Source organism: Cydia strobilella, chromosome 15, assembly GCF_947568885.1.
Source record: "Cydia strobilella chromosome 15, ilCydStro3.1, whole genome shotgun sequence".
Taxonomy (NCBI): domain Eukaryota; kingdom Metazoa; phylum Arthropoda; class Insecta; order Lepidoptera; family Tortricidae; genus Cydia; species Cydia strobilella.
The window spans coordinates 3,617,779-3,644,113 of record NC_086055.1 but is presented as its reverse complement, the minus strand read 5'-3'; the positions used below and the strand labels follow the sequence as shown (position 1 = coordinate 3,644,113).

At 36.0% G+C, this 26,335-nt stretch overlaps 1 protein-coding gene and 1 long non-coding RNA gene across 3 annotated transcripts in view; both read right to left on the bottom strand.

Moving 5' to 3' along the window:
* The window catches only part of LOC134747791 (uncharacterized), a 329,663-nt gene that overhangs the window by 224,280 nt on the left and 79,048 nt on the right, over window positions 1-26,335 (bottom strand). The window lies entirely within an intron of this gene.
* The window catches only part of LOC134747772 (connectin-like), a 108,151-nt gene continuing 90,330 nt past the window's right edge, over window positions 8,515-26,335 (bottom strand). For both annotated transcript variants that reach the window (XM_063682409.1, XM_063682408.1), the window contains exons 3-4: window positions 9,983-11,021; window positions 8,515-9,538 (exon numbers count right to left, since the gene is read on the bottom strand). In XM_063682409.1, coding sequence (XP_063538479.1) covers window positions 9,042-9,538; window positions 9,983-11,012 — 1,527 coding nt within the window. In that variant the 5' untranslated portion in view covers window positions 11,013-11,021 and the 3' untranslated portion in view covers window positions 8,515-9,041. The remainder of the gene's footprint in view (window positions 9,539-9,982; window positions 11,022-26,335) is intronic.

The following is a 26,335-nucleotide window of genomic DNA, read 5'->3' as shown; positions in this document are numbered from 1 at the left end:
CTATGGCTTGTAGGGTAGTTCCAGCAGTAGCTTTGCTCCACTCGCTCTTCCAGCTCTGGTTGACGTCAAAACCACTCAGTTTTTGGGCTGTAACGCATGCTGGGTGGCGAAACTTAAGACGCTGGGGTGGAGGGTGGCAGAAGGGCTGGTGGCAAGGTAGAGACTGTTGCGCTTGTATTTTTGCCGCTTCTCTTTTTAGCGCTTAAAAATATGATTTTGGCACAGCACAGCGGATGTCATTCCAGATCTAGAGCAGACCCCAGCTGGGGAAAAACCTCCACCTTACAGAAAACCGCAGCCAAATAACACTAGACCCTACTCATAGTGTTGTGTTCCTGCCAGTGAGTAAGGTTGCCAGAGCTCAACGAGGGTGCGGGGTACACGCGTGTATAAACACCGCTGGAGTTGCAGGCGTCCATAGGCTACGGTGACCGCTTACCGTCAGGCGGGCCGTATGCTTGTTTGCCACCGACGTAGTATAAAAAAAACGATTAGCGTTGTACTTGGAAAACTTCTAACTTTTCTCGACTAGCTGTCATCATTATCTGGATTTCACGTCAATTCACGTCAATAAAAATGAAGGCGTCTAGACTTTTTTACTATATAAAAATCTTGGATTAGTCGGCGTCGTCTTAGTTTTTACTGCTGTTGGGTAGAATAAATAAAGAACTACATTATTTCATCCCTTCGTGAAAAAAATGTTTTGATTTATGTTGAAGTGAACGGTAACAATATGACTTACTGATTAATATACCTAATTTTTTTTTTGCACAAACGGCCTTTGTTTGACCCGAAGAGGAGACATATATTATACCGGTCAATTCGAACAACGAGATAATTACTAGATAAGAGAACGACACGAAATCTAATAGATACGTTATATTTGTCAGCTACGGCCTTTTGCAGCTCGATTCGAGAAACCAATTGTCATTTCACGCTACAAGCCGTTGGATGCCTAAGTAATATCTTCAGCAAACCTTAAAGAGATCGTTCCATCACACATCCGGAATCGCGGAAATGTCAAATTTGACATGACTTTCTTAAATATCTCGTTATCGTTTCTGTCATATCTAGTAGTTATCTTGATTATTGTTCGAATTGGCCCGATAATTTCAATTTGTCCAAAAACATTTTATTCGAAACTTTAATATTTTTTCTATACGTTTGAAAACCGCATCGTAAATAAGCCATTTGGTTAAGCTAAGACCTGTGACCCTTTTGGCACTTCAACTGTTATTAAAAAGAAAAAATCTCCGTTATATATCTGATCGCGACTCGTTTCGCCAGGGCGCGGCGCGCTCTTTCTTTATTCCGTTTAGCTGTCAATCAGCGCGTAGTGCTAATTACGTGACTTATATTATTTTAAGCAGTTATGTTTCTAAGCGCTCTTTGCATCATTCAGTCATTTCAGTAACCCGGGGTTCACCGGTTAAACCTGGAGTTACCATGGTTACATGGTAATTTGACACTCAACTGGGTTAACGGTTTAACCGCTTAACTTCGAGCAAGTAGCCCTAATGGTTTTAATTTTATTTAGGCCTCGTTAGCGATAAAGTGTTTAAAACTAGAGCGTAACTAAGTGTTAAAAGCTTGGTTCAAGTTTTTGTGAACCGGGATCCTGCTCCTATGCTTTGCCTACACGGACCAGCAGGGCCAGTTGTTGTTGTGTCGCGGGGTCGGAAAGCAAACAACCGTACTGTGTGTGTGTGTGTGTGTGTGTGTGTGTGTGTGTGTGTGTGTGTGTGGGTGCGTGAGTGCGTGTGTGCGTGCGTGCGTGCGTGCGTGCGTGTGTGTGTGTGTGTGTGTGTGTGTGTGAACTTTTTGACAGTGCTAGCCTTCCTTACGGTTTCGTCTTGGCAACAGTTTACATGAGAATGTCTTGGTGGGATTTAATTTGACTGTTTATCATAGGCGAAAGATGACTACGGCTAACGACCTCCTGGAACTTCCACAATGCTGGGCTTGGTTTAAGTCTTCTGGGGGCTTATTAAAATTGTAGTCACTGATTATTAAAAAAAAAACGGATTGTAAAAACAAATCCTGATCAAATCCATAACCAGTTATTACAAACACAAAAAGCCTCCCGAACTCCCCATACATACTCATGTAGTAAGATTAAAATAACTGCCCGTCTATATGTTTTCAAATTATTTGGAAGAAAACGTGAAATATCTTTTGACTGACTTTTGACTGACTGATCTTTGATAAACATTGGTAAATAATGCTCTTACAGCTAGCATCAATAGGATGAAAAAACGCGCCAAAAATATTCGCCACCCTCGAATATTTTTCCAAGCGGTGATATATCTCGACAGTTCGCGTCCAAATGTATCTGCCACTGACGCTACAGTCTAATTTGTTCTGAAACTTCTGAATATAGACACATATACATATCTCTTTTATCTATTATATAATTATCATATTATGATGACACAGTCTGATAATCTACGTCTACATTTTCTGTGCTAATCCTAAAAAAAACATTCGATCAAAATGCTCATTGTTCTGACAAATACAAGCCGATTTCAAACATTGTACAAATGCGTGTTTCCACGCAAAGCGGTGTTTCTTATTTTAATTCCCAGGAGCCTAACTTTGTACACTTTCTTCTGTACGTTTACAACAAACAATAAACAACTGAAACAAAGCCGTAACTCTCGTGACATAAAGTGTCTTTTTCCTGTTCATACGACACAACCCAAATAGGCCCCAAGCTGCTACTTTAAGAGTAGTGTAAAACTTTTTGGTAATCTTGGAGACGTTGATGTCTGAGTTACCAAAATGGCCAAAGAAAACTGAAATAAATAGCGTCACTGATACGAATACCAAAGGGAAGAGTTTTTACTCGCTCCCTCGATGAGACTGATTCTAAGATCCACTTTGCGATATTGACTCTTATTCGGTTAAGATAAGGTGTTATTTCCTGGTAAAATTGTTTTAAATTGGTCGTTAGTATTTCAATACTTTCTTTTGACCATTTTGTGGCGGTCGGATTGTCCATATTGGCTATCATTCGTTTCAAATGGGATAGGATTTTGCTACGTTATTGGTGAAATAAAATTGTCGGACTAGCTTTTTCTATTGGATGGTAAGATTTTAAGAAGATCTAATTCTTTTTCGCATAAAATTATGAAGCTAAATGTATTTTAATGGCCTAGAAAGACAAATTAAACTTGGGAGTAAATTAAACACCAAATTGTTACATTATACTATTTTGTCTGATATAAAATCCGTTATACATTGCATTTGTCTTGACAAGTTTTGACGTGTGGCGACTAGAGGTAAAAGTCCTTATGAACTTAAAATATCATAGGTATAGAATGTTATCAAACTCCTGACCTAATAGGATGTCAACTACTCATAGTTCTCTGATAAATCAAGATAAAACCGCGTCATGTCTAAAACAAAGGAAAACAACTCATCACTAAAATTCCTAAAACACCAACTTCTAACAAGGATATTTCGCATACAGTTTCATGTTGGCTAATTTTCTCCAAAAGTGAACCATAACCACCCATAACCTACATAGGATCTTTCGCTTACACAGTTCCAAGTTGGCTAATTTTCTGCGAAAGTGAACCAACAAACTAAGTACTGCATAGGACTAAACCGCCAGAGCGCCATAAAAACTTTGCTGTTGAACGCTGTCGAGTGAAACACGGAATATGTTTCAACTGTCGACATTATGCGTGATAAGTGACGCACTTCCCAAGTTGGTTGATTTTTAATGGAGCGAAACAGAACTGCAGGCGTATTATGGATGGCTGTATCCACGTGATAAAATAAGTGTCACTTTTTAGCACAAAGCTATTGAAAGAGAGAAACAGTGAATAATAATGATTAATGAGTAAATATCGTGAAATTTTAAAGCAGTGTACTGTCTATTATCACGGTGGTACGTAGACATATGCGGCCATCACATTCATACTGGTGCTTATTAACCATTCAAATATTCGAAATTCTGTTTGTCTTTTTTTTTTGCATTTTGGAATGAAAAATACCATAGAATAAACGGGGAATAAACCACCTAACACTCAAAATCTGTATAATTTTTACTCACTTTCATAATCCATGACTATCTATGATAAGATGGGCAGCAGCGAAGTACGTACATTGAAGATTCAAAATATAATCCCATAATGGAATGGGAGACCTTTTTATAGGCCTCCGGGCGGCTAGAGAATAAAGCCAATATAAAAATATGACGTTAACTGCAGTGACACTATGTTACATCAAAGTTGATGCAGAGTTATCTTATATGGGCTATAAGATCCCAACGAAATTAAACGGATGAACCCATTTTGGTAAAACGAGTCTAAATAAAACCGCTAGAAAACCAGCTTTAAAATAAATAAATAGAAAACCAAATCCAAATTGCTTCACCCGTTTAATTGATTTGAATTTCAGTTTGTAGGTAGGTTTTATGGATTTCCGGCGACGAACATTTAAAACATTTTCAACAACATTATCAAACCCTGTATTTTAATTTAAATAAAGATTTCGTCATTTCGGAATGCAAATGATTTAATCGATGCGGAACTTTCATGCGAAAAAGTTTTTGGCCGGCGGGCCCATTTAATTGGAAATTGAAAAATCGTTTCCATCAATTTTGGGGTACAAACAAATATCGTGTTTGTGTTGATGAAGCTGTCATCGGTAAATGCGTTTTATATCTGAAGTTGCTGTATTATTTAAGAACTGAAATAAAACAAAAATAGGTAGGCGGAATTTATAAGTGCGATAGTGGAACAGTTACACTTAAATAATATACTTTTGACGGTATTTTGTGGTTATAGCCAATCCTTTTACGTATTTGATTGTAAATTAATTTACTAATGTGACTTACAAAAAATAAAGAATTAGTATTTGAGTAGCTTATAATATCGCTATTATTAGAACTATAGAAATAAGAAGAAAAAAAGTATAAACTACTTACTCGTATAAACATTTAAGGGCCTGTTGCACCAACCACAATTAGCAGACTGATTAACGTCAAGCAGCAGAGAACTATGAAACTTTCCATACAATAAAATTTAGCGAACGGTAAAACGGTGACAGACGGTTTGGTGCAACTGACCCTAAGAGTCTTAGTAGGATCGAAAGCGTATGTACGTCAAATTCTTAACTGAAACATTTCAAAGTGATCGCAAATAAAGTCAACCTGTAAAGCTAGTATTCGTGTCCGTACGGTGAAAATAATACTTACCAAAGCTTTGACATAGCTTTCACTGTTTTTTCAGCGTCGGTATTGCTTTGAGCTGTAATATTACTTGTTCAATCTTTCTTTAAAGCGTCGCGTTTTTCAGACTTTCATTTGAAATTAAATCCTCTGCAGCAGATACATTTTAAATTAGACTTTTGTAAAGATTTTGTAAGCATGGATGTTCACAACGAACAATCTATTTCGTAATACAAAATTTAAAATAGAATTTTCGTAGGAGCGGTCTTCATTGGTAAATCTTTTGCGAAAAAATATAAAGAGTACAGTGGAAAAACGAAAAGACAGTAATTGTTCCTAAAATGTTTTTTTGGACATTTATTAAAGTTCTTTCAAAGTACTAGGTACATTTGTTTTTGGAATTCGTTTTTAACATCCGACGCAAAAGGCGGTGTTTTAGGTTTGACCGCAGCTAGGTATGTGTGTGGCAGCTCTTAAACGGGTGAATCAATTTGGATTTCGTTTTTTTATTATTATTTTAAAGCTGGGTTTCTAGCGGTTTTATTTAGATACATTTTACTTCTTCGATCTTATTTAATTTTTATTTGTTACTCGTGACATGACTGTTGTTTTCATTATTTTTAACCATGAGTTATATTATATTAGAAGTGTATTTCCAGTATGATACTTTGAATGTAATGAGTTAAGTATCAAAACCCTTCAATGGACGATCATCGTTTTCCTGAATTATTAATCAAATAAGAGGGTTTTCACATTGTCCAATCCGATACCGGATGTCGGAAGGAAGTAAAATGTAAGATATGTGTTTCTCTGTATTTATTTATGCATTTCATATATCATTATTACTTAAAACGGTAAATAACGCAAAAAAGCCGGACTTAATGCAATGGCACTCTCCTGCAGCTGTTTTTATCATAGACGCCTTCCGACATCCAATATCGGAAAGGCGCTTCCGATAAATTCAGCCATAACAGAGCCCCCCGTCAGCTGTCGGACCGATAATATTTGTTTGTGTGCGTATGTGTAGGCATAATGTTTGTTGTAGTGTGCGTGACCGCTAAAGACGGCGCCCGGGCGCACGCCCGCGGCGTGACTACGCGGATGTAGGATCCTACATCCGATATCGCATCGGACAATGTGAAAACGCTCTAACGGCAATATTAAATAAAAGAAAAACCTTCCCAACATCAATCTTTAATTAAATTATTTTAAATTAACTCTTTACAAAACCAAAACATTTATCCAAACATTACCCGAATGATAATATAATATTTACAATACCTATTCAGAGATCATTATCTTAAAGTGCAACGGAATTAAATGTGGGTTACATTTATTCTATTTTCTTATAATTTTCAATGGAAATATACCTCAATAACTTTTTTTTTTCAAACTATGATTGATACTTTACCACAACCTTAGAGTTGTTTACATTAAATGTCAAGAACAAAATGAATATGAAATGTACACTTTTTAACATAAATAGTTCATTCTGTCAATACAATTAGGTTATGTTATGACCTAAAATATTGCAAGTATAATTCAGAATACTGCTTAACAACGATTAACATATTTCGTGTAAATTTAAACTTTCTAACGTTTTGTAATGGTAAAAACTAGTAGGTAAAAAGGATATTAAAAAAACAACTTAATCCTAAAAAAATCGAAAATTCTTACATTAAACCATAGAGTAACTTATACTAGAGCGGTACTGTCATAGTAAATTTTGTAACCCCAGTAAATTCACTGCCATCTGTCGACACACTTTAAAACTAAAAATAAATATTTATAAAAATACGATAAAATGTATTTAAATATGGATAAATGATTTTTTTATTTGCATTAATTATTTTTATATGATTTTGACCCATGTTCTTTCACTGGTATGCGTTAAAATTATAAATAACAAACGAAACAGTCAACGCCCTCTATACGAGTGTAGGCCAAAACTAGTGGCGCCATCTAATCGAGAATCAAATTTTCGTGATTTTCGAGGCACGTTTTTTCCTTAGACTGTATCCATCTATTACGGAGTTATATCTATCTTTGATTAAACGTAGGTTACGTAGGTACATATTTATATGTATTTGTATAATATCATTGACTGTTGTAATTGTTTTTAACAATTTTGGCATAAAAACGAAATAATGAATACTACAGAATTAATATTCATGTATATATTCTGGTATAAATTAATATAAAAAAGGCAAACTTATAAATAAAAAAATGTTCCTCAGGTGCCCAGAAGGATAGCAGAACTACGTCTTTGGACGGCCAGCCTTATTCTTTGGCCGAATGTCTCTGCCAGACCTCTGGTCATCTGAGATCTATTAGGCGCTGGAAAATCTCTTTAAGATCTTCACGCTGGCCCAATGGTCCGAAAGTTTCTACACCAAATATACTTATATGTACCAATTGCCATTTCACACTACAAACAGTTATTATGACGTCCATTAGATATCCATTGCATGTCTAAGTAATATCTTAAGCAAATCTTAAAGAGATCATTCAAGATGCCATTCGGAATCGCGGAAATGTTTAATTTGACATGATTTTCTTAAATATCTCGTTATCGTTTCTGTTTCATATCTAGTAGATATCTAGTTGATATCTAGATCATTGTTCGACTTGGCCCGTACGTGTCATCCCATCGGAGCGTCTGTCGTCGTCGCGTTCGATTACGTTTGGGTCAAGGATGGCCGGCACGACAACGGAAGGTGTAATTAAAAGTGTAATTGTAATTAAAACAAAAATAAATAAACAATAATAAATATTTGGGGACAACTTACTCTGATCAACCTAGCCCCAAACTAAGCAAAGCTTGTACTATGGAGTATGGGTGCTAGGCGACGATATACATACTTATATATAGATAAATATATACCTATAAACATAGGAAAAACCCATGACCCAGGAACATATATTTGTGTTCATCACACAAATAAATGCCCTTATCGGGATTCGAACCCACGACCATCAGCTTCCCAGTTAGGGTCACTACCCAAAAGACCAGACCAGAATGGCCAGACCGGTCGTCGAAACAATAAACAAATGACAAAAAAGAAACAAGTTTTTATTTTTCTGCAAAGTGCTTAGTTTGAACCCCGAATATTTAATGTTGAATCAAGCGTGACAATGATGCTTCAAAATCTTAAAAGTAATGATTATTTCGAAATGAAACTCATCTAGTTTAGTCGTAAAATAACAATAAGACAACATACCTGAGGGTCTTGTTACCTTACTTGTTTATACGATGTATACGAATCGCCGGCGCATTGTTAACATTTGTTTGCGTCAGTTCTTAAATAAATTTAACATTCACCAAAAAGTGTGAAATAATTAACGACTACTACTATCTTTTATCTTACCACTGCTTATTCATTACCGTAATTTTAATTTCATAATTACCATATTAAAGTTAACAAGAAATACGGTAAGGATTATAACGCTCCACATATTTATTTTACAGATTCTCAATAATATTATTAACAAGAAAAATAAGCCAAAATTCTTACCAACTATATTTACATTACGAAATGTAATTTTCTCTTTAGAAAAGTAGGTACATTAAAGTTTTTCGCTAAGGATTTATCTTTAAGAGTTACATTACTTATAATTATATCACATTTCCTTATAAAATTTTCATTAAAATTTACATTCCCGTGGAGTTCCGAACAAACGAGAAAGTGATCTCTCGAAACAATTTAATATTCCTTTCAAAACGTTTCAAATGGAAGAATACAAACGAAATGACGTCGACAGAACAAGTATAAACCGTAATTTATTGAAACGCCAACTTCTCTTTTACTTTACAAAATGACTGGTCCAAAACATTAGAAATACGGCAAATTTTCATTACCCTTCAGCCGTATCTAATTAACATAAAAACAGGCAGCGCTGGGAGGGCGAAATTAAATATAAGTTGCGACGCGCTCGCCGTCGACGGCTGAATGAGGTTTCTGTAGTCTTTGGCCTCGTTCTGAGACGGATACGTGTATGTTCTATCTGTGACGCTCTTCACGTCCTGCGGGCACGGCAGTAACTCTACCGGTATCTGCAGTAACGTTCTCTCGTTCTCACCCTTCGTCAATTTTGGTTCATCAGTGTCATCGATTTCCTCGTGAAAAAATTCATCCGGCTCGTCGGAGTGATCTTTTATTTGAGTTTTGTCATCGTTCTCCGGTAAAATGTTTGAGTTTATGGCATTGGATTCGAAGTAAGCGAAGTGCGCGTTGAGGGAGGGATTAGAGTTGAATTTACAGACGAATTTCTCTAGGGAGGTGCGTACTTTGATGCTGCTGGCTTCATGTCGGAGCTTGTGCATCCAGGCCAAGTGGCAATCGCAGTTGAAATCATTCCCTGTAACAAACAAAATTATGTGCCTTTAGGATGTGATAATTTAAATTATAGTGATCAAGTTTTTAATATGATACACCCCAAAATCGCAAATTTTTGTTAACTGACGATTTAGACATTGGATTGGCCGAAATGTATAAACAGCCAGCTTTTTCGTTCTGCCCTACACACACGTCACAGATTTATGATTATGAATGGTTAAGGAAATACCCCTTTATAATCCAAGCTAATATTATTACTTCTTGAATTTTATTATTTTACACATTGAACAGTTAATTAAGATGGACGCTGCTTAGCGATTACTGTAGAAGCTTTTATATTAACTGATCTGATTGGTTTAAGTAATTAGTTTTCGAATTTAGCAGATTGAAATCGATTATGAGTAACTTTGTAATTGTTGATCAAAGCAGTTTTCATCTTTGTTGGATATAGGTCAAATGTACGTACCATCTAGATTGATGTAGCTATTTTGATTTTTCAGGTTATCATATATCGGCCGTAGGTTGTCCATTGTGAATCTCTGTAGTTTGTTGTGTCTTAAATCGAGGGCGGACAACCCTCGTACTCCCTCAAAGAGACCTCCAGCGAGGGTCACTAGCTTGTTATGACTTAAACTTAGTTTCTTTAAAAGAGATAATCCATCAAAAGTCCTCTGCGCCAAAATATAAATTTCATTATAGTCTAATAGCAATTCCTGGAGATTCCACAGTTCAGTGAAAGTGAACGACTCGAGAACGGCTAATTTGTTTTTTCTCAGATCGAGCCGCTTCAGATTGGCCAAACCGTCGAAACACTCTTTCTTTAGAGTTACTATATTATTCCTATCCAACTCTAACTCGGCTAAGTTAACAAGATGTCTGAACGCGCCATCTTGGATCACACTTATACTATTATTAGTTAGATACAGTTTTTGCAACACTGGCAGTTCATAAAAAGTCTCCGTCACCATTTCTTTTATTTTGTTTTCGTCGAGCGTTAGCACGGTCAAGTTAGGGAGATTGTTGAACGCATGTCTATTTAGAATAATAATCTGGTTTTTTGTCAGCGTTATCTCCTGTACTGAGGTCAAATTCATGAATGTGTTTGTGTCTATTTTTGGTATTGAGCTGTACTTAATGCTGAAATGCTTCAATCTCCTCAAGTATCTTAGTACTTTTGAAGGGACGAAATCTAATCCGCCGTCTGCCCGGACGTTGAACGCTAGGGTTTCTATGTTTGATTGGGAAGAGAAGCTCGTCCATAGCGGGTCTGATTTCTGTATACCACCGTTGAAGACCCAGCATTCTGTTTTTAGTGCTTCATTGATTTCTTGGCTGTGTTCGCAGTAGCAGTGTACTTTGGAGTCTCGGTCGCTGATGTCACATATGTTGATGGCCGTCGGCACGTATTTATCCTTTTGTTTTCGCCGGTTAGCGTGCAGCGTGTCTATTGCGATGAGCAGCACTAGCAAGGTAGCGGGGACCGTCCGAGCCCGCATACCTTTTGCCTGGAACAAATGGAATTGGGTCAGTGTTTTAGTTGAAAGTTTGGACGGACCGGGTTAATGGCGAATAGTAAAAGGTAACATTAAGTTTACAAACAGGAATGTTTATTTTAGGATAGTTTGTTGTGGACAGGGAGTTACTTAAGTCACGGAGCATTAAAAGTAATAATTTACTTATGATGATAGGGTATATACTTTGTAAGTAGGTACGAGTGTTAACGATCACTGATATATTAATATTAGAAATAATTTGAAAGCGTACTCCAGCTACGTAATAAAAATATAATGTTATACCTAAAGTTAAATAATAAGCGAGGTTAAAGTAGGTGTTACGAGTTGAATGTGTTCTCTAGTATCTAGTTACTTTTTAAAATAATGTCATAAACATAATATATCTTAAAACAGCCAAATGTTACCCTTTAAGTAGTTGTGGCATTTCCGTGCATTCACTTACATTTAAATATTTTAGAGCGCTTTCTGAGTTTTAAAAACGTGGAGTATAAATTAAAGGTAAAAGACCAATTTTTTGCTCTTTCTTTTCGAAGGAGCTTTCATAAATAACGTATAATCAGTTTCAGTAACGAGTTAGTTGGTTTCAGTAATTTCAGTTTCAGTTTTACAATGTACTCTTTAAAATGGTTTACTTACTGCAGTTAACTAAGTTTTGAGAGAAACAGCAGTAAATGTATTTGTATTCCCTAACCCTTAGGCACTACTTTTTAATACTTACCTTAGAATAATCAAGATTAAATGTGGTTTCTTTCTGTATTGTTTTTATTGAGGTGTGCAATAAAGAGTATTTGTATTGTATTATGTCATTACAAAATATATTGTTTTCTATGAAGTTTATTTGCTTCATATAGGTACTTTTTCGTTTAGGTCACGTGATCATAATATACATATACGTCATGCAATTGAATCTTTCGGCCAAGAAAAAATACTTCAAGCGTGTATCGCCAATGAAATGGACCCACCTATAGGTATTAGTTTCTTCGCACCAAAGATAGATATAACTCCGTAATAGATGGATACAGTCTAAGGAAAAAACGTGCCTAAAAAATCAAGAAAATTTGATTCTCGTTCAGAGGGCGCTACTAGCTTTGGCCTACTGTCGTATAGATGGCGTTGACGGTTTCGTTTGTCATTTAACAATTTTAACGCATATTTTAATTTTAATGAAAATAAAAAAATCATTTATCCATATTTAAATACATTTTATCGTATTTTTATAAATCTTCATTTTAGTTTTAAAGTGTGTCGACAGATGGCAGTGAATTTACTGGGGTTACAAAATTTACTATGACAGTAGTACCGCTCTAGTATAAGTTACTCTATGCTTCGCACGAAACATGTTTTCGTAGTTCTCAAATAAACGCGGGCGGACACGTTCTTCGCCAAACCTTTGATTAAAAAAAATGTGAGTTCCTTAAGAAATCTTAATAAATAGAAGCAGGTCTAATGAACCTTTCTTTAATGAAACCGTCTAATGCTTCGGATCCAAGTTAACACGAGAGCCCGCGGACCCACGCCATGAATATTTGAGGACTTCTGGCTTTCTTATTAACTAAAATGTAATGAATTTTTGAAGGTACGGCGGCTATTTCTAAATTGACTTTTTGTGACGGCGTCTATGTTTCTTTTGAGAAGCTGACCAAGGAAAACAAACTAATTTAATCTTTGGCTTAACTAGATTTATGCGCATACGAGAAATTTAAAGAAGAGATCTAATGCTTTTTCTAAGAATACGTAAGAAAAAATAGTAATTACTGGATAATATTATATCCAAATGCAGTCCAAATTATCCAGTAGGTTAAAAATTACCTTAAATAGAGAAAGTCCCAATCGCTTATATTTAACAAAGGATCATTATGAAGATATAAAAATATAACTTGCAGGGTTGTATTTGAATACAATGTCTCTTATTTATATTCATTATTGTAGTTTCAGTAGTTAACTAGCTATAATCAATTTGAAATAAAAGAATTGATTAGGTAAATTTGCGTTTTATTTCATACCTATAAAAAAAAACTAGAAAAAGCCCAGTGGGTACGAGATTTAATTCCCAGTCCGAGCGAACGCAATTAAAGTTTTCTTTGTCCTAGATGTTATAATAACGGCACGCTTCTGAATGAACGTTGGATTAATGATGTAATATTGTAGCTAATAATGCAGATATATGCCATTAGTCATAAAGGTAATGAACACTATTTTAGTAAGAATCCGTTTATCTTTGACATCTTAGTCCAATCTGGCGCGCGAGCACGAGCAAAGGATGACTCACGTTAGACTCACGGAGCTTCCGGCGCTTCGTTTTCTATGGAAAGCATCGCGTGATCACCTGTCATGTCAAAGAAAAGTGAGCCACGGAAGCTCCGGCCCGGACACGGCCCGGTCTAACGTAAGTCATCCTTAAAGCTATTAAAGGTGAAAATCGATAATGGTTAACATCAATCAAAAAGTCGCCAATGTAAAGAAATGATCGTTCGCATGTGTCTTTTTGTTTGCATACCTATGTCATTTACGTTAACGAATAAATATTATGGCTACTCCCCTAAGCATAAGTTCACTTTTTTTTTTGTTTCAAATAGTGAAACTATTTACCTGACTGCCAAAAACTGCTACCTACTAAGTACTTATCGCCACTGGGCCATTGTTTATGAAAAATGTAGTTGTTATAACACACCGTAAAGTAGTTTTTAGGGTTTCGTGTCGTAAAGACTCCGCTGTCCGTCTGTCTGTCACCAGGCTGTATCTCATGAACCGTGATAGCTAGACAGTTGAAATTTTCACAGATGATGTATTTCTGTTGCCGCTACAACAACAAATACTAAAAAGCACGGAACTCTCGGTGGGCGAGTCCGACTCGCACTTGTCCGGTTTTTATTTTAACGTTTTTTAAATGAACTTTTCAACTTATTTTGTTAAATCAGAATTTACCGAGAGATCAACCTTAAAACGTGAAGTTTAAAACAAAACAGCCTAAGTACGTTTTTATTTCCAGTTAAATAACGTGTTCCGCACAAGTTTTGATTTAACACCGAAGTTTTCTCCAAACCACTCTTTATAATTCGAACCTATATTGCACCGCAAATTTGTAAACATATTTATGAGTTATTGGCAGTAGTTGGTGCTTTCTATTTGACTTATAGCCGCTGGAAACTGGAGCGAGTGCACGGGTCACCGGAAAGTTGAACTGCAACCTTTTGGTTACAAAAGGGCGGAGGTTTTTACTAGTAAAAGTAGTTTAAGACTTTTTGTGATTGTGTAACTCATGAAACTGTTTTATGTTGCAGTGGCTATATACGTTAATCTGCAAATAGTTACTGCTGACGGTGCGATTGTAAAATCATGAGGCGTGAAGTTGAGTTGGCATTATATCGAGCTTAAGAGGAAATATGAGCTAGCGGTAGAAATAAACCGGGCAAGTGCAAGTCCGTACTCGCTAAAAAAATCACTTTTGTCTTAAATATTTTTTTTTATTCCGTTTTTAGTATTTGTTGTTATAGCGGCAACAGAAATACATCATCTGTGAAAATTTCAGCTATCTAGCTATCACGGTTCATAAGATACAGCCTGGTGACAGACGGACAGACAGACAGACAGCGGAGTCTTAGTAATAGGGTCCCATTTTTATCCTTTGGGTACGGAACCTAAAAAACTGATAAGAACTTTTCTTGACTTTCTATTCTTTTAATATTACGAATGTGAAACTTTGTTATGATTGATGTGTGTTTGTGTTTGCTAGTTAAGGGCTAAACATACATAAAAAAATATAAACACGACAAAATACAGAAAAGTCCTCCTTCTTTAAATTGAAATCGATTTAATAAAGCAAAGGGATGTGACATACTTAATAAATGTAGACACAAAAACGAATTTTAAAAGTTTAACTTTAAGAGCAGGAAACAGTTGAAAACGGATCTCGAAAACAAAGAATTTGTGTGGTCGCAACATGAGCTCACATTAAGAAAGAAAACAAAGTAGCTAGATAACTTTAAGTCTCGTATTTAGATTTATGCACTGTGTACACAAATCCTGTATGAAATATTTCACTGAGAAAAACTTGCATTTTTATATTTTTCGTTTTGTTTCATTAATATTTATGTTTTGAGTGAAAATATATAAGTTTTAATGTTGTTCTTGCATTTACAGAGACGTAGATTATGTGCGCATAAATTATTATTACATTACACAAATTAATAGAAAAAGATCCCTATCAGGGGATTCACTGATAAGATAAACTGTATGATCCTTAACTTTGGGTCCACAATCTTGGAAGCTGATGTAATACTAACACTCACTGTATTTCATCGATGACCCTTTATTTTCATATTTTAATCACATAAAGCCAATAGTTTCAATCACTATTTCAACCCTAAACCAATAACATGAAATCCTCATTTACCTAAAGCAACCTGGACCCACTTAAACATCACTCAGCACCTCTCAACTCACTTCATTTAAGCATTACGAACTATTAAACTCGAAACGCTAACTCACTTCAACTTCTGATCAAAGCACCTTGCAGATTAAATTTTACGAAGCGGACTTGGTAATTATGGAATGATTTATTTAGTTCACGTGTGAGGGTGAATAGGATGTCAAATGGCGTTGGTGTTGGCACTTTAACGACGTGTTTTGAAGCGTTACACTGCACTTGGCTAAAACCTATACATTTATGGAGCGCTGTTAAAGCTTAGAGAGTAGCCAGTTAGGCAATTCGAATATTAAATAATAAAGGTTTCATTCAGCGGTGGGTTCTTTTAGATTTATATTGTTTTATATTAACTTATTTCATGGCTGATCACACAACGGAATAACAAGTTGTGGTCTATTGAATTTTTGGCAAAACTGTAGTTTATTGATTGACAACCTTACGAAATGAAACTATGAAAACGGATTATATCGCGTATATTGAATTTATACTACATCCCGACGTTTCGAACCCTTTACAGCGTTCGTGGTCAACGGGTGACTCAACGTTGACCACGAACGCTGTAAAGGGTTCGAAACGTCGGGATGTATTATAAATGCAATATACGCGATATAATCCGTTTTCATAGTTTTATTTCATGAGTAACTATCGCGGTAACCGAAGACAATATTATGAAAACCTTACGTCAAATCTTAGTAAAGAATCTTAATTGAATCCTAATTAATTTTAGTAATCTGAGTATCGTGACATATGTGACATTTCAGCACTATTAGTCACGTTAACGTAATCCCACGTGGCCGTGGGCGTTTGTAACTAATGGATCCATACGAGTCGAGACGTAGTGACATCGCGACGTAAAAAAGTTAATTTAAATTTTTTTTTTCACGCCACGCCGTGGCAATAGATGGTCCAAATCGTGACTAGAAAGTAGCGCTTAACCAACAGTCTAACAACGTTTTAGTTGTACTAGGTTGTAGAGTTTGTGTTGAAAGAGAAGAGTCGTGGGATGTATGAGAACCAATACAAACTACGACCTCTTTCTGCACAGACTACTACACTTTAACTTCCCACTCAATGATTGGTAGTTGACACAGCGTCCATATCTCGCGAACTGTGGACGTTAGAAGTATGACTTCCAAGAAAAAAATGTTTTATTTTCCATTCTAACCAACTTCATCATACATGGCTTAGGCCTCAGATCAGCCCGCGCAGCATGGTTCCCCTATCACTAAGTCCGTCACTTTCGCACTCACATACTTGTTAGAACGTGACAGGCATGCGTAGGACGCCAGCAGTTGAGGTTTTACAGCGGTTAGAGCTAAAATGTTGCAAAAAGTAAGTTTCTCAACATTTTTTTTTTATGTAATAGGAAGCAAAAGCAAAAAGTAAGTTTCTCAACATTTTTTTATGTAATAGGAAGCAAACGAGCAGACGAGCCGCCTGATGGGAAGCAGTCATCGCCGCCCATGGACATATGCAACACCTGAGGAGCCACTTATGCGTTGCCCACCTTTGAGTACCCTAAATACCTGCTTCTTGAAGAACCCCATGTCATAGCGCAAGGGAAACACCTCAGAAGGTAGCTCATTCCGCAACTTGAAGTATTCTGACAGCAACGTTTTTAAGTAAAGTCCATGTTTTGTAAACTGCAAAGAAGTGTAAATATCTGACAAATACAAGGGTGAGGGTGTTTTCCCTGGTTGCCCTGAAAACCAGCGCCATGGCTAAATATCTTAGTCATCGGCATATGCTGAGTGGCATCCATTTTGGTGATAGAATATATTAGAATAAGATGTAATAGGTTAATTTTTATATTTTATACCAGATAAAGTATTCCTATTTCTATTCATTGGAACACCTTGTTGCAACTTACCTCGTCAATTTTTTGTTTGAGTTTGGCAGAGGCTGTTCATACAAGACTGTTGAAATCATATTTTTCAATTATATTTTAGCATTTTGGATACTAATTGAAGGCTTATTAAAAAATACGCGTAATGCTTCAGTCACTAACAACTAGTTTACTAGACAAAAATATTGATTAATGTAGCATATTTTTCTTTTTAAAATTATAACCGGCTAAACATATAATGTATAATTTGAAATGTTTAAATTAAATATTTATTTGTTTAACGCATGTAAATGAAAAATGTACAAAAATGGAAAAATGAAAGGCTTATTTAATTTAATTTAAACCGGCTAAAAGACGAAATTGAAAACTAAAATTCGTAAATCTAGCTTATAATAAAACAGAGTTACGACCGAAAGAAAAAGTAAAATTTGTTTCAACTCCTTGGTCTCCTCTAATCTTTAAATGACATTCGAAAACTCATGAAATTGTTTACCATATTCTTGAGCAATAAATACTACATCAAACAGACTTATTTTACAATGTAAATTTCTGATGTTATGTTTTCATCCAATCCAGTTATGAATTGCGAGAGAGAACACGTCTATGTATACTTTAACTATTATAAACATGTAGACTACTCCAGTACTTCCAGAAAGCGCCATCTATCCTACATTATGTTTACAATACCTATACAATATGTTTTATAAAACCGTTGCCCCATTTATTAGGTAAATAACCTATTATGAGTATTATGTTCTATATTAGGTATCAATATCCCTTGTCTATAAATACAATGTCCTGATAAAAAATCCAAGCTACGTCCTAGATTCCTTTGTAAGATCTAGACTTCTGCCCCACGGCTACTACAACTCATTAATGATATAATAACTCACAGTTAAGATTTATCTGAGAAATATCCTGTATATATTATTCCTATCTTTTTAGGGTTCCATACCCAAAGAGTAAAAACGGGACCCTATTACTAAGACTCCTCTGTCCGTCTGTCTGTTACCAGGCTGTATCTCATGAACGCACTTGGCCGGTTTTTTTACGCGCAGGAATGGCGTGCTAGTAAAGGAATAGCTTTTTCACATCACCTATTTAATCGAAAAAGGGCTTTTTCTTCCCCGCTAGGAGGGATCAAAATGGCACTTTTCTATTCTTGAACGCGCCCGTTTTTTTGCATACTATATTTTTAGGTTAAATCATATTTTGGAACATAATAATTTCCTCAGTGATGTGAAAAGCAATATGTGTCACAAGCAAAATTACTTCCACCTTGGGCGTTAACACTTAAATCCCTCACTACGCTTAGGACTCTATTATAGAATCCCTCGCTACGCTCAGGATTCAATTATAGAATCCTTCGCTTCGTTCAGGATTCAATGTACGCCCTCGCCGTAAATATGTAATTTTGCTCCCTTGTGACACAATCTACTATTTTCTCCCGTCCTATTTTTTTCCTCTCTTTCCTGATTTAAAACACACTCCGTTTAAAGATCCATCCCTTTAAAAGCGGTAGTAGGTAATCAAACATATTGTACCTATACATTTTCTTAACATTTATACTCAAGATAAATGAAAACAACCTTTGTATAGAAATTTTGATACAAAGTGGTCCGTCTCCATATATTTTAATCCGTTCTCATTTCCGATTTTGTCCTTTGAGTATCTTTTATTCATACTAGGTCCGTATATTGCTCGTTTCTTACAAACGTATTTACAACGCAACAAAAGATCTAACGCATTTCAAAGATAAAACTTTCGTCCAGTAATCTGTATTCTGTGGAATCTTATATTTGTAATGAAACGGCATTTTGATGAGACGATGTTTCTTGGCAAACACAAACTTGATTCAAGTGGCACAGAACTAGAGACGAGTAAATATGAGACTGCCAAACTCCACAACAAAGTTGCTTAACCACTCAGGCAGCAAGTTACCTCTCCCTCCTCTCTGACAACCGCGCATGCGGCGGCCGCTATTTTTAATGTGGAAAACTTGCTGCCTCGCGGCTGCGGGGGGTTAGATATTTATCAACAAATGATCATACCACGCGCCTCTTACAGGCTAATTCGAACGTACACTGACATCAGAAAGATATCTAAATCATTTAGTTATCTTGCGTCTCCCTCGCACAAATACATGTACGAGCGAAATGCCCGATAACTAAATGACATCATTTAGCTATCATTCTGATGTCAGTGTACGATCGGATTAGCCTGTAAGAGTAGACGCGATTTAATATAGTTTGTAAAGCAGATTGCATATTTGAGCAAGATACAATTACACCATAAAATAACAAATTAGAATTTGTTTTGGTACTAGCTTAGACGCATGCCTAATTAGCGAGACAATTGACATTATTATATCTATAGGTAGGTACTTTACTATTTTTTCTTCTTCTTCCCAATCGACTAATATAAAAAACTTGGGAAAAATAATAGAAAAAATAAGTGATTATTATCTTATAGGTTACATTATGCTCGTTTTACAGGCCCGTCATGTGACGTCATGTGACGTCATTTACAACAACATTATGAAAAATGGAAGTTTCTCTGCTTACTACCACAGCCCTACTAATCACCTCAGTGGGTTACTTAAGTTGGTAAGTGGGTGGGTTAAGAGTAGATGAAAACGGTTTTTTAACGTCTCCGAGTCTATGTGAGGTAACTGTGTAAGTAAAGCGGTCGACTTGCAGTCTATAATAGTTATTTGTTATACAAGGGTGCAAAGTTGTATTTTACCCGCGAGGGTAGATTTGAAACACGAGTAAGCGAAAGGATTCTATAGGTGAACCACGAGCGAAGCGAGTGGTTCTAAAATAGAATCCTGAGCGTAGCGAGTGTTTCAACACACGAGAAGTAAAATACATTTGCCCCCGTGTGTAACACAAAACTTTTCACCTCACTATAGCGAGGAAAGTGCAACATCCACAGGCGTTAGATCATCTTCATTACTGGAATCACTCATTTCTATATAACTCATTTTTATTATAACAGAAAACTGTGGAAGTTGTGTATTTTTACGCGAGTCGGTAAGAAAAGGTTTTATGTAATAAAATTGTTGACAATGTTGACATTTCTGATGTATGAAATGTCAACGATGCGTTTTGAAATTGCATCGACTCAACTTGTGCGTTCAGAATTATATTTAACATCATTATAAAAAAACAAACGTTTCTTATGGAATTTTAAGGTTTATAACTTAAAATCATTAAATAAAGCTAAATTTGGTATTTTTTTATTAGATTCTCAAACCATTTATTTAATGATAAAATTAATATCGAACGAACCATTATCATGAGCGTTTTACGTTTTGTTATCTGTCAAGCTACTTAAACACGCTCCATCCAAGGTCAAATTACTTTCCCCACTAGTGGATAAAACGCGTTTTTCCCCGCTTGTATTGAAGGATAAACGACAACTTTCCGAGCTAGTGAGGGGAAAAGTCTATTATATACGTGTCTCTGGCAGCACCTTCAAGTGGTACGTGCGAACTTTCTTAATAAACACCAGTTCACCGCCTTTGACATTTAAATACTTTTCTCAAATAAGTTTTTCACATACCAAAAGTCAACACTTGGTGTTCAGATATTTCTCGGTAAACATCGTACGGACATATGAAAAAGATTTCGTACTCAAGATGAATGTTAATTACTATCTTTTACAGAATTTCGAAAACTTTTACTGCTTTTGTACGTAAATCTTGGCTTGCTGTTTGTTATTTTTGTTTGGTTGTATGTACTTAGACCTCTTATTTAATGAATAACGATCTAACAAATAATATAGTATAAGCCATAATGCAAAAAAAACCATGACGTTTATGACAGCCAAAGTGGCCAAATATATTGCAACATATAAAATTTTTGCTATCATAAATACTTAATGTATTTTTTTGGTGAAATTGACCTAAACTCATTTTCATTTGTATCTTCTTTTAGCCTTAGAAAGGCGTGGTATCTTTCGCAGTAACGTTTGTGTAGTCTGAATCTAATGGTACCTTAAGACCTTTCTCACACGATGCGACCCAAAATTAACTAAGAAATCAAATAGGTACTACCAAACAACTATCAAATTAACTTGCAAATGACTAACTGCAGCGCGATCGAACGCATTTGCACGTGTATTTTAAAAGACTGCACTCACACGACGCAACATATTGAAAAATGTTTTTGCTAGGTATTGAAAACTGTGTTTTGACTTCTCATGCTCGTAAAGTTCGACTTTAAGTCATGCGTAGACGACATAAAGTTGCTTATTATGTTTTAGAGCATAAAGTAAAATCATCTATTACGACCCTTATTTACTTAGCAATAAAGTCCAAAATCTGCCACACCCAGCTCTGCCGGGGCGCGCCCGCCCGGCGTTCCCCGCGCCGTACACAACAGAGTACAATTTACTTTAGTCTTGAATAAATACGGTAATATAACCTAGAATGTTGGATATTTTTGTATATTTTACTCACACTTACAGTGAAAAGCAGTGTATAAACTCAGGCATAAATGTCCATTTTTATCCTCGACTATATTGGTCCTCGCTGCGCTCTAACCAATAAATTGCCTCACATAAAAATGGATCGCTTTATGCCCTTGTTGTACAATTTACTATTTAATGATATAAATTAGGCCACTTTGGATGTCACCTCATTTACTTTATAATGACGGTGCCACAGTAGTGCAGAAAGTTAGGATTTCGTGAATATTACAAAAGATGTTAGAAGCGATAAAACTTGTGAGCTAGTATAACCATACTAATAAGGTTATAATAACGATCCTGTAGATGTAAAGTTAGATCTTGGGGTTGCTAAGTTAGCTTGAAAGTTACCGAACTCACCTTCATAGACTTAAATTAGTTCAAAGTTTCTATTGATCGTTAGAGTTATTAGTTGCTCCTTCGCCTTATATAACTATATTGGAAAGTTATTAGGATAATACACTGACAGAAAAACAATTTTTGTTTAATTTTTTTAAATGTATTGTCCCTAATTGACTGTCCCAGCTAGTTTTTGGGCCATGGCCATATCCAAATTCCATGGCAAAAATGAGTAACTCGCGAAAAATTTGAGGCATCTGACACACATAACAATAGACAGTTTACGTCAGTCATGACTGCAGCATGCAACGTGTGTGGCTCTTGTTAAAGCTAACTAGAAACATGAGTGAACGGTTTAATATGGGTATATGCCTGAATCAGAAGGAAATTTTGTTATTCGTAGAGCGTACTGATCCCTTACTGACTCGGTCTCAGCTATATCACATTCCAGATCAGACACCAAATTAGCGTAAAACGATTGCACCATTTTTTACGTTGCAACTTCTCATTACGCTTAGCGCCTGAAACCACTCAGCTAAAAGGGTTCGAAGATGGATTGAGGCAAGTTTTTACTGTGATTAGCCATCATTAATCTGCTCCACAAACGGGGGTGTTTAATCATAAACGCGAAGCTACGATAAATTTCAGGACCGCAGGCTGCAGGATGCTATTCTATCGGTGATGAAATATGTGGCTCTGGAACCAGTAAATTGCCACGACGCATGGGCGTAAGCAATATTAGAAAAACAATTTTAGCTTGGAATTAATAGCAAGAGGATACATTAAAAAATTGAACAAGTTTTGGAATTAAGATTGATCTGTTTTCCGTATACATTTTTACAAAAAGTAATTACTTAATAAGACGGGAATTAATCGCGTCTTAAGCTTAAAAATTACCTATGTTTGAAGCGCAATATTGCATTTGTGGTTCTGAGAAGATACGAATTTTAATGAGTTATTTTTGTTGGTTGCAATGCTTTTAGGCTTCCAAAAATACTTAATCCAAGCGACGAAGAACACCTCACTAATACGAGTACATTGTGTCGTGTTCTCTGGGTATATTACCGAGTTCCCTGCTTGGCGATATACTTAATGCGTCTCGTTGTCATGTTTGTCATTGTAATTTTTCCATTGGTTCATTTCATTTAATTTTATTTTGTTTATTCATATACAATTATGTTTGAATGTTTACATTATTAAATAAAACATGCCTATTTACAAATAATTTCATTTACAATGAAAACTCAAAACTTTACGCTTCTAACATTCCTCCTAACATAGTGTTTGGTAACCAATGTAGAACATCTCAGTAATACTGTCACATCGCTAAATATGTCGATAACTACTTACTTGCGCTATCGATTTGAAATATTTATGACAAAGCTTACCCAGACGCATTGAAAGTACGAAGTGGTACAAAGTTTTAGGCGAGTGTTTGGTAGGCGTATTGGAACAGCTTAATAATACGTCGTGTTCACTGGGTATATTACCGAGTTCCTTGTGTGTCGGCCGTTCACCGTCCACAGCCTGCACTTTATAGCCACGGCTGGATAGTTCGCAAAGGCAATTTACTCGTATTGTTCAACTATTTTCGGTTTAGGTCAACAAAATGGTTACTGATAGCAAATAGTTTTGTTTAAGATGATGGAAAATAAGCATACGGTCTGACTGATCGTAGAGGACAACGCACCCTGTGGCTGCTTGCAACCCGGCTGCATTACTGCAGGAAACGTCATATTTAATAAAGTCTATAAAATGACTTTTTTGACGTTTCCTGCCGCAATGCAGTCAACAGCGTTACTGCAGCAGCAATATCGCGCCGCAATACTGCAGTAATAATGCTGGTGTAGAACGGTAACTTAAGAGTCCCCGGCAAGGTCGGTTCTCCATACAAACGTAGTTACGGTTACGCTCTCATTACTATGCTGTAATTAGTTTATGTAGTTTCAGATATCATAGTTAAAAAATACAGCGAATTTTTTTTTATACAAAACTTGTTTTTGCTCTATTTCGTTTGTTTTCTAAACTGGAGCTATATATAAACGAATTACAGACGTAGATATACCTCATGTCATTGTATGTGCAAAGTTTCATTACAATCCATCACGTAGTTTTAAAATGAGAACGAAACTCCGTTTGTATGGGAAGATGAAATTCGGCGGAGATTGCCGGGGAATTAAGACTGTCGTGTATGTGGCCATCTTTATATATATATAATACGTCTTAAATTATCACTCATAAGTTGCGGAACCCTTACTACCCACTACCTTACCTCACGTTCTTTTCAATAATACCTGGCTAATGCTATATCTCTACTTATTCACAGACAAATAACTTTTTTCCACGTGCCGAGTTTTGTGGGATCGAAATTTTGTCTATAATTTAATTCACGTATTCAAGCTTCGAATCCGTCCATTCTCGAACGGAAACCGTGTGGATTTAAATTTTATTGGTTCTTTCTGCCACGCATAACAAACGTAAGTCTAAGGGTCGGTTGCAGCAAACTGTTTGCCATCGTTAAAAGTTCGCTAATTTTTATTTGGAATGTTTCATAGTAAACCGCCGCGGCGCGCCGGGTGACGTTGATCAGTAGTATGTCAAAACGGATGATGAACTGGCACTCATAATTTTTAAGTTCGGTTCATTGATTTACCATTTGTAGGTGCAGCAACGTAGGCCTTTGCCGTCAACATGGAAATACCACATTGTTCGGATCGAACGCTACGAGCCTACGACGATGGAACAGTGACAACGACATATATTCAAAGATAGATATAACTCCGTAATAGATGGATACAGTCTAAGGAAAAAACGTGCCTCGAACATCAAGAAAATTTGATTCTCGTTCAGAGGGCGCTACTAGTTTTGGCCTACAGTCGTATAGATGGCGTTGACGGTTTCGTTTGTTATTTAACAATTTTAACGCATATCAGTGAAAGAACATGGGTCAAAATCATAAAAATAATTAATGCAAATAAAAAAAAATCATTTATCTATATTTAAATAAATTCTATCGTATTTTTATAAATCTTCATTTTTAGTTTTAAAGTGTGGAGTAGAGATGGCAGTGAATTTACTGGGGTTACAAAATTTACTATGACAGTAACGCTCTAGTATCAGTTACTCTATGATATATTGTACTGTATCGTAATACGGTCAGTTTCCCGCAGCACGATGTGTAACGCTATGAATGAATGAGTAAATGAATGATTATAAAAACAATTGTCACTATCGCATTGCATCTATTTGTTAAAATACGTAGCTACGCGCGACACCTGACCAAATTCGTTGACTTAGAATTAAATTTAGATAGAAAGAATAAAATAACCGGTCCCTTTACAATCGCAGCGGTTATGAAGGGATCCGATGCATAATTTATCGGCTTACCCTGGACTTTTATTCTCTCTGATAAACCATATTAATATGGTCTCTGATTTCGCAGTCTTCGCGGATATTGAGGTCTTACTTATACTGGTTTTATCGTAGGAATGAGAACAACCTGCGGGTGATAGAAACCTTCGGATTCGACCATAATTTGTCTTCGCTATTGACGCGTGGAAAAATTTTTGGTCCAAGATTTGATTTTCGTTTGTTATTCGGTTGAATTTGGAATGTAAGACGAACGATAAATTTTGAAACTACTTTTTATTTCCATGTTGTTGGACTTGTTGGATCCAAATATTTTTAGTTACAATCTGTTTTAGCTGTTTCTGACCCGACTTTGGAATGACAAAAGTATATAGACAATCAATCAATCTTTGGGTATTATGGCTCCATCGATATTGTCGATGATTCCGCCAACGTCAAGGTTTAGGAAGGCACGTGCTTTATGAAGACAATTGGCCGGTGAATATCCACGACGCAGTTCCCTCAGATGAGAATCGAATGTAGATCTACCAGGACAAAACAAACATATATTATTAAAACTAACTACTACAAATACAGGTTATTGTTTTTAATGTGTTTATCTAAAACGTTCACAAAAGGGGAGGTAACTAATGTAAGGAGGAAATTAATGTTAACAGGACGGTTATTTGCATAGAAATTTGACGTTTTATGACAGCACGTCCACTCTGTTACTGCAAAGTCTGTGCTATGGATGGTATAGAAAGGATCGCAATCTCTTATGGCAGAATTGTTGTAAAAGTGACCGCGTTAAGCTTTAAATAATAGTTCCTAATCTCTCCGGTGGCGCTAGTTAGGCTCTGGGACATGAGTATA